Raw genomic sequence first — 9,295 nt, 5'->3', positions numbered from 1 at the left:
GGGGGGGGTCGCTGGGAGAAAATACTCCGGCGGTGGGAAGTTTTGGTGCGTGTCAGGAGCAAGTTGGAGCCTCTCGTGTCTCCCAAGTTCCCCGCTGGAAGTTTGGGCTCTAAAGTGAACCTTATTCCTGCTTCCCTCGCTCGCTCTCTCTCTCTCTCTGGCGGTTAACAAATAAGAAAGGGGGGGAGGAGATTGATGTATTTATTTCTGTAAAAGAGTAAACTCACTATTGCAAGAGTTCATCCGCTGCATCCAGGGGTAAACCGGGGCGGAACACTTTTGCTCCTCGCTCTCTCCGAACACAGTTTTGCTCTGCGCGCAGTCCGACTTGCGCGGCTCGGGGGCGAAGGGCGCCTCGTCCAGGCTGGGGGGGGCACACGCGGGGTCCTTCTCCCTGAAAAACCCGCCGGCCCCATAGTCACAGGCGGAGCCGCGGCTGTAGGCTCCGTTGCTTTGCTGGTAGTAAGGAGAGGAGGTGTAGCCCTTCTCCTGGACGCCCGTGGCTCCGTAGGTGCTGGGGTAGTGCCTCAAAGGATCCGCATAGCCCGAGGGATAGAGCGGGATCTGTCCCAGGAAGGGCTCCTGCCCCGCCGCCAGACTCACCGGGAAGGTCGAGTTGACAAAATAAGAACTCATTGGAAGGAGCCTCGCCGTCCTTTCCCGGCTTTATGATTTGTTGTGTTTTATAGTCCAAGTGGTTTAGCTATTAGTAGTATATCGGAGATTGGGTTTTAGCTGAAGGGAGATGGCGTGGTGCCAGCGAGGGACACAAGGAAATACAACCATCTGATCATGGGCTGACCAATAGCAGGCGCCTGAGGTTGCAAAATAGCACCCATGAGGAGCTGAGATTGCACCAGGGACCCTAAGAACAAACCATCCACCCCCTTTTCCCTCCCTTTTAAACAACAGAAATGCACCCCCTTAACCAAATATATAATATCTGCCGAAAGAAACATTCCCGGCGCGCTCGGAGCTTCATAAATAAATAAACGTGTGTTTTCCACCCCCCCCCTTCCCTTCCCCTCCCCTCCCTCCCTTCCTCCCTCCCCCGGAGCTCGGCGCGGGGGTGTGCGAGCGCCCGGCTGCGATGTGCGCGCCTGTATATATATATATATATATATATTTACACGTATAGAACGCGGACAAATACCCGCTGGAAGGGGGGGGGGGGGGGGGGGGAAGGAAATTTTTTTTTTTTTTAAAAATAAAAACCCCTCGTGTTCGCAAACCGCCCTAAAATGTCCGGGTGCTTCGCCAGAGTCAAATAAAACAGGAGATGGGGGGCGAGGGGAAGGAAAACGTGAAATAAAAAAGTTTTTTGTGCGAACTTTGCGAGGAGGAGATCCCGCCGGGTTGATTGAGTTAGGTTTGCTGTATGGGAAGAAATCGGTTTTGACAACTTATTTCGGTTCGTGTTTGTCTAATTACCATAGATTAGCACTCCCTGCTCAGGAAAGCTGCGCTCGATTGAACCCAACCTTCCCTTTGCATCCATCGCATCTTTCCCCTTTCTTGTTTCTGCCAAAGCTCCGGATTCGGAAGATAAATGGAAAATCGAAGTATTTCCTTTCTCCTTTGCTAAATCCCGCTCTCCTCCGGTGTCCGGCACCGCATTGTGCCCTCTTGCGTTTTTTTGTTAATACCAAATCTATGCCCCGACCTTTTATGGCTAAAAAAAGAGCCTTGGGTTACGGTCCAAAGCTGAGTTTATTGATTGTTACCGATCGAGGTGGCGGTGGAGGTTTTTTATCGAGGGGAAAGCTGCGCCGTGACGGTGCCTCGGAGGTGCGCAGGGTTTGTATCCCCCCCCCTCTGAGCCCTCCCGTCCCCCAAAACACCTCTTTTTGCAAAGTTCAAAGGCTGGAAAGGACAACGCCGAAAGTCTCGAGCGATCCCCGGCCACCCACCCGAAAAGCTCCACTTTGCTCGGGGTTCTGCCGGATTCGCTGGCCAGAGACGGGCTTTGCTCTACCTGCGCATCCCCCCTTCAGCTCCTCGTCTGCCCAAGGTAGAGCCGGAGCTCTGCTCGCCGACAGCTTTATATTTTCCAGGGGGGGGAAATCAAAAGTCGTCGCGCGGGAAGACAAAACCAAACCAAAAAAAAAAAAAACCCACCTAAATTAACCCCAGGACTGTCCCACCCCGCTCATTGGCGTTTTCTCAAGGGTTTGTTTCCTGTCCGAATTTGTGACCGTCTGTCTGTCGGGGCTGATCGCGGTGAAACGACGCCTTACAACACACGCTCCCCACGACTCGAATCTGTGGCTGTGTGTGCTCCAAATCCAGAATTACACATCTTCCGTGGTGGCTGTAGAGCTGCCAATGCGGCTCTCTCTGACCGAGCTTTAAGTATCTACGAAACCGGGATCTTATTACGAGATAATTTATTTTAAACATCGTGTTTACAGCAGCAAAGCCAAGATTGTTTCATGCCACGGCTGCAATGAACATTTCGACTGAAACGTAATCCTTATAATTCAAGGAAATAACATGCAAAGGAAGTAGTTTTCCACCCTCCACCCCCCTCTCTGACTGATATCTTTTATATTTGTTCTTGCAGAGTTTCCCTTTGTGTATGGAACGGACCCAAACTTACGTAGATCTGCTTTATTGGTATGTGAGGAAACAAAAAAAAAAAGTGAGATTGAAAGGGAACGATGACTAGAGAAGAAGGAGAAAAAAAAAAAAAAAAGAGAAAAACTCGGCTGAGAGCCTGAAGTTTCCTGCTTTGCAGGAGCCGAACAGCTCCCACATCTGATTAGAGAGTTACGCAATATCTGTAGCTCTGCAAACCCGGCGATTATCTGGCAGGAGCAGCCCCGCATGCAAATTTTTGGGCAAAGAAATGGGATGTCCCGATAGCTCGACGCGTGAGTACATCCGCTGAAAATGTTCGCTCTCATATTTTCTCCCACTTCTCGTGATTGCTCTGCAAATGCGTCCCTCCAAATAGTTTTTTTTGGGGGGGGAATCTCACAGCCCCCGATCCCAACACTGCTTATTGCAGTAATTCGTGCTTGAAACAGGCGCTTTACGTGGTTTGACGGTCAGTATTTTAAAAGAAAATAAAAATGCTCTAATGGAAGGTGGCCTCTTGCTAATCGCTTATTGGTGACATTTAAGATGCACTATAGATAAAAAAAACCCCTTTCCTCTTAGAAGGACGCCCCTGTAAGTGGTTATTTGGGGGAGTTTAAAAAGAAAACTTGGTTCCCAACGTGGGAAAAAAAAAACCCCAAACAACAAACCCAAAGCCTGTCACAGTTTTCATCTTCGGGAGGGTCAGGCCCGCGGTCTAATTGATTTGCCACCTATGATACATGTAAATACGAGCAGAGGTCTTAAACCGCACTAAATCTCCGAGAATTGAATGTTTAAGCGCAGACCCGGTTTCCACTCCCGGTTCCGGCAGCTTTTAAAAGCGAAATTTAAAATACAAACCCCCCGGGTTATTGGTGTAGCTGTTTAACGGGCGCCCTCCCGCCTGGGGTCCGAAGTAAATCTGAGAGCGATTTTGCGAATGTATTTTCTTTGGACGCCTCTAACCCCAGCTCAGCCGGGAGGGAGACAGACAGGAGCAGTAACGGCCGAAGCCAGCTCACACAGTAGCCCTTAAGTTCCACTGCTCTTTGAGGGCACCGACGGGCGCATCTTTCCTCAGTTTTTGGCCTCATGTCCCCAAAAACCAGGCACGAGGTTTGCTAAGAAGGAGCCATAAAGTGGGGAACTCTCGGGACGCAGCAGAAGGTGGTCTGACGCACTGAACTGCTTTCCCCTCCTGACAGACATCACTCAGCTGCCAGGGTGTAAATAAAGATAAAGAGAAGTATTTACGATGTGTACAACCCCCCGTTCTCCGCTCGGGAAGGTCCCACTTTTTGTCGCCTGGCTGTTCTGGCCGGCGGAGATCAAGCCCACCGAGCAGAGCCAGGCAGATAGATGAGGGGATTAAAACAACACCCAAATATTTCGAAATGCAAACAGAACAGAGCGCTGCTTGTCTGAGAGCTAAAGCCGCTGAGAACTTGGTAAAAAGTTCAGTGCAGTTGGTTCCAATAAAAAATGAAACTCTCCTTTTTTTCATGGGGAGCTGGAATTCCCGATCCTTCTGAAGTGAGAACACAGCGGGGGTTTCCCTACCGAGGGACTTATTGCAGCCATAAAGTCAAGCCAACACCAGGAAAACACTTGAAAAAACCCCTTGTTCTTGGAACTCAGACATAGAAAGCCATTGGCAGCAGTGAAGCCTCCCCTGTAATGCTCATGCACGCCCAAAATCACATCGGAAAATAAACCCGACGGAGCCATGAGCTGCAGGGCTGGAGTATTTAAAACAATGACCCCCGAAGGTGTAAAAAAATCCGCGCTCTCCCCGCGCGAAACCGCCTGAAACTTAATTTCCAGCAATGCAAGTTTAATTTACCTGACTTCCCGTGCAGCGCATAATAACCTTGTTAATGGGAGCTTTGAAAAGGAGCAATAATAATCTACCATTGTTCCATTAAAGAGTGCGGCTAATTATTAACAAAAAGGGGGAAAAAAGAGGGGAGGAGGTGGAGGAGAGGAGGGGGAGGCCGGAGGGAGAGAGGGACACTGAGGGAGTCAAAACGCACCCAGACCCAAATATTTCCGCGAAAGCAGCTCCTGGGAAGGGGAAAGGGGGGTTGCTGGTCAAATAGCGTGGGGAAAGCAGGGAGAAGGAGAGGAAAAGGCGAGACGGATCGTGTAATGCTGGAAGCGAGTGCTGGGGGGTGTTGGGAATTACAGCATGGAACAAGTTAATCATGGCTGTTGCTGGTCAAAAGACAGAAACTTTTTTTTTCCTTTTTTTTTTTTTCACATAGTCCCTGGACATCTCACTTTCTTCGAGAAAATGCCTCTAGTCTAGACGTAAACAGTTGCCAGGAAACTGTGTGGCAGAAGGAGAAAACGAGAGGGAGAAAAGCGAGAGGGAGGGAGGGAGAGAGAGAGAGAAACCTTTTAAAATAACAGACGCGCATTGTCCCTTCAAAGCCTACAGTAACTTAAAAGTGATCCGTCGTCTGCCTCTGCTCCCAGCGCCTTCCCCGGCAACCACCTCAACCCCGCGGCCGCGCCCTGACATATCTTCTCCAGACCCCCAGCGAAATGACCACCGCGAGCAATAAAGAAATAAAAACCCCTCTGCCTTTTATGACGAACCGCCCCCGCCACCTCCAGACGCACCAACAAACCCCCCCCGGGGCTCGCACGTCACGATCCCAGCGCGTTTGCCAACAGCTCCGCTCGTGTTCGCGCCCGACAGCCCCCGAGAGGGCACCTTTCATCCCCCGGGGGCGCGCACAGGGACGGATGGATGGACGGATGGATGGAGGGATGGAGGGATGGGTGGATGGGTGGGAGGCGATGGATAGATTTGGGACAGCCTGGGGGGGGTGTAGAGATGCATCTCTCCCCTTGTGTTCGTGCCCGACAGCCCCCGAGAGGGCACCTTTCATCCCCCGTGGGCGCGCACACGGACGGACGGACGGATGGAAGGATGGATGGATGGATGGAAGGATGGAAGGATGGATGGATGGAAGGATGGATGGATGGGAGGATGGATGGATGGATGGATGGATGGATGGAAGGATGGATGGAAGGATGGATGGATGGATGGATGGAAGGATGGAAGGATGGATGGATGGGAGGCGATGGATAGATTTGGGACAGACAGAGCCGCATCAGATGCCCCCATCTCAGCGCATCCTCTGGGTGTATTCCCAGGTGCTTTCAGCCTGTGGATAACGTCCATCCATCCCTCCGTCCATCCATCCCTCCGTCCATCCATCCGTCCATCCATCCGTCCATCCATCCCTCCATCCATCCCTCCCTCCCTCCATCCCTCCATCCATCCCCACATTTCCCTGCCTAAAAAAACCCGCGTCCCGCGGCCGCGCTTGGCCGGGGGGGCCGCGCTGCGGGGAGAGGGGAGACCCGACGGGGCAGGGACCCCCCCGGCGGGGCAGGGACCCCCCCCGGCGGGTCAGGGGCTGCGGGGGAGCCCCCCGGGAGCCTTCTCCCGCCGACGGTAGATGGCAGCAGACGGCGGGGAATGGGCGATCCCGCAGCGCGGCGGCGGCGGCGGCACCGGGGGGGGGGGGGGAAGGGGGGGGGGGGGGGGGGGGGGCGCCCCCCCTTTCTGCCCTGCTGATTCCCTTTCCCGGCGAAACGGGGGGGGGAGAGCGGCCAGGAGCAGTTCAGAGCCCCCCCGGTAACCATCGGACGCGGAGGTTTCCCGGTGGCCCCGTCCCGCCCGCACCGAGGTGCGCGGTTTCCACAAGTGGTTGCCCGGCACAAAACCGGCATAAAAGCGTTTTCGAGCCAGATTTACAAACTAAATTATTGATTTCTAATCCCCCCCCTTCCTCCCTTTACGAATAGGAAAGAGAAAAACCCGAGCGAGGAGAGATCGGGGAGGGAAAAGGGAGAACAGGCGCTCGAACCCGCGTTCAGTTTTATTTTTTTTTTCCACCCCGTGATTAATGAAAAATGTAACAGGTTCGGGAAGAAATGGCTTTTAAAAATGTCTTTCTGTTTATTACTTCCACGGCTCGCGATCATTTACTCTTGTCCGCACAATATTCAGGCGCAGTCAGTTTAGATGAGATAAATCGTCACGTCATAAAATGGTTTATGCTTAAGTAATGAATCTCCTCTTGCTCAATCTCGCTTCACATGCACGGGCTCTTACATTATCTTATTTAAAAATCACCTCGTAACGGTAGCAATTAGTTCTACATTTCAAAATATATTGAAATATTGCGAAAGAAAAAAAAAAAAAGACATTTAAAATGACGGGCATCTCCGGAATAATATTTTCCTAGAGGAAGGCAAACGTTAAGGTATCGGACAGGAAAAGAGAGGGAGATTTGCACATAACCCGGTGTGGAACAGCCCCGACACACCGCGGGGCTGAAACCCAAGCCGGTATTCCGGTCGGGAAAGCCGTAAAGCCCCTTAACACTGCAGAAGGCAATTAAATACAAGGAGGTTTTATTGCATCGCAACGTCAGCTTCATTTGGGAGTTAAAAAAAAAAAATTACAATGAGAGTGCTGCGCTCTGGGTTGGTTTCATTCTTATTATTATTATTTTCTCTTTTCTTTTCTTTTTTTTTTTAATTCCCTGTTTTCTTTTTTTTTCTTTTTCTTTTTTTTTTTTTTTTTACCAACTAATTTCCAGAGCCTCAATTCCGAGGACTGCCGCGAACTGCCCTCGCCGAAGAAACCACCCACGTAATAATGACCCTGGAGAGCAACGCAAAACCCAACTGGCTTCCACACAAACTTCGCCAAATTACTGGGCTCGCCTCAAGACAGGCAAAACTGGCAAGAGATTCTGCGAGGGGGAACAAAATAAAACGCGACAACTGCCCACAAAGGGTTTGGTATTTTTTTAAAGGCACTCTCTAAAAGCCTCCGTCACCGAGCTACTGCAAACCCCTTCATTCCAAGTCTACTGTCTCCAGGTGACCTTACAGGCTTCAGTTTTATCCTCCCCAGACCGTTATTTCATTCTTCTTTCTCTTCCTTATTTCCCTTCTTATATTTTCCCCCTCTGCTCCCGTCTCTTTTCCTTTCTTTCTCGTATTTTCCTATTTTCTTTCGCCGTTTCTTTCTCTCCTTCTCTCCGTTTCTTTCTCTCCCCTTTCTTCCATTCTCCTTTCTCCCTCCCTTCCCTCTTTACCTCACCTTTGCGTTCCACATTTTCGGGGGAAAACAACGCTCAAACAGATTTCCACCAGCCCAAATTTCTTCCAGTGCCTCCCTTCTTCATCACCCCACCCTTTTCTTTCTCTCCCCCCCCCTCCCCGGGGCAGAAGGAGATGGGGAAGGAACCAGAAAAGGCATCTTGACAAACGCGTTTTCTCCAAGAAAAAAAAGAAAGAAATTAAACGAAGAGAAACGTGCGATTCCCTTACCTTTTGACGTCCATTTCTGTGGCATAAGGTAAAATATTTGGGGAGGGAGAGACAGCGTTTGCTTATCTGTTTGGCTGACAAATATTGTCCCAACCTGAGAGCCGTCGATCGCCTCTCTGACTTGTGAGAGCTTCTTGCATTTCTGTCATTTGCATAGAAAATGGAGCAACTTCCCTCTTTGAAAAATGATCGCCTCCACTCCGTCCAGAATCTCCTCTGCCCTTCCATTATTACTGAGATTCCAAAGCAGCGGGCGAATTAACGGAGGAAATTTATTTATTTTTTTTTTTCCTCTTTAAAAAAAAAATAACGATAATAATAATTTTTAAAAAAAAAAAAAAAAGAAAAGAAAAGCAAAAATCCTCTGTAACTCTTTAGCTACGCGTGTGTGTGCGCGGAGGGCGGGTGTCTCCGCGTGCGGGTGGATGTGTGTTCAGGCGGCCCCCCCCTCCCCTCTCTCCCCTGTTTTAGCCCTATCGAGCTTATACACAAAAGTAAAAAAATGTAAAGAGGCGAGAGCCCTATAGAGGACACTGATCCGACCCAAGGTGCAGCGGACAGAAGAATGGTGCAATATAACCACATGGGAAATAATAAAAAGTTCATGTTCACGGTTAGCAGTCCACATGACCGGCTCTGGCCAATCCCAGAACCCAGCCACTCATAAAGTTCTATCACAAAGTTGTAAATTTTCATAAAACAACAAGGAATTTATTGCATTTCTTCATGACCGGTTTAACAGCAGTCTTTTTCTTAGCCGCCATCTTCTTTTTTTTTTTTTTTTTTTTTTTAAAACAAAAAAAAAAAAGGAATTGGAAAAGGGGTGTGGGGTTTTTTTTTTAAACCCCCCCCCCCCCCCCCCCCCATTCCTTGGTTGGAAGGGGGGCCGGGGGGGGGGGGGAAGGAGCGTTGGAGAGAAATACTCGAATATTTCCTCGCTCTATGAACAATAAGAGCCCCCCCAGAATAAAGAGCTTGAGGTTTGGGTTGGCTTTTAAACGGGAAAAGGCACAGTAAAACAGTGGGGTTCGCCGCGATTTTGGATGTCTCTCCCCTTTTTTTTTTCCACGCCCTTGGGATCCTTTCTGTCGAAAGGGGCAATTAGGAGGTTTCGGGGAGGGGGGGAGAGGGAAATAAAGGCAATAAAAGCGTGGTTGGGGTGCCCGTGCCCCGGGCAGAGCGGAGCCCGAGGGGTTCGTCCCTCCCGGGTTCCCCACGGCCAAAAACCCCCCCGGGGACCCCCAGGACAGCTCGGGGTGGGGTGCGGGGGGTGCCCCGCCAAGGTGGGTCACCCCCTCCATCCACCCCCGCCCTGCCTTCATCCCACCGCAGCGCCGGCACCACCCGCTTC

General features: G+C 50.7%; 1 protein-coding gene and 1 long non-coding RNA gene across 3 annotated transcripts in view; one reads left to right on the top strand and one right to left on the bottom strand.

Annotated features, from left to right (window-relative positions):
* LOC113959737 overlaps positions 1 to 7,319 on the top strand; it is a 28,543-nt gene extending 21,224 nt beyond the window's left edge. Inside the window, exons 3-4 of the long non-coding RNA XR_003531911.1 lie at positions 2,564 to 2,873; positions 7,206 to 7,319. This is a non-coding gene — a long non-coding RNA (uncharacterized LOC113959737). The remainder of the gene's footprint in view (positions 1 to 2,563; positions 2,874 to 7,205) is intronic.
* HOXB6 (homeobox B6) overlaps positions 1 to 8,055 on the bottom strand; it is a 9,735-nt gene extending 1,680 nt beyond the window's left edge. The window contains exons 1-2 of one of the 2 annotated variants that reach the window (XM_027668954.1): positions 7,945 to 8,055; positions 228 to 815 (exon numbers count right to left, since the gene is read on the bottom strand). In XM_027668954.1, coding sequence (XP_027524755.1) covers positions 228 to 636 — 409 coding nt within the window. In that variant the 5' untranslated portion in view covers positions 637 to 815; positions 7,945 to 8,055. Of the gene's footprint in view, positions 1 to 227; positions 1,010 to 7,944 lie in introns of those variants that run through there. The other variant, XM_027668955.1, reaches the window with a different exon arrangement.
* Between the last annotated feature and the right edge of the window lie 1,240 nt (positions 8,056 to 9,295).

The sequence above is a fragment of the Corapipo altera genome, unplaced genomic scaffold, assembly GCF_003945725.1.
Source record: "Corapipo altera isolate COAL_440 unplaced genomic scaffold, ASM394572v1 134, whole genome shotgun sequence".
NCBI lineage: Eukaryota > Metazoa > Chordata > Aves > Passeriformes > Pipridae > Corapipo > Corapipo altera.
This window is presented reverse-complemented; position numbering and strand designations above follow the sequence as displayed.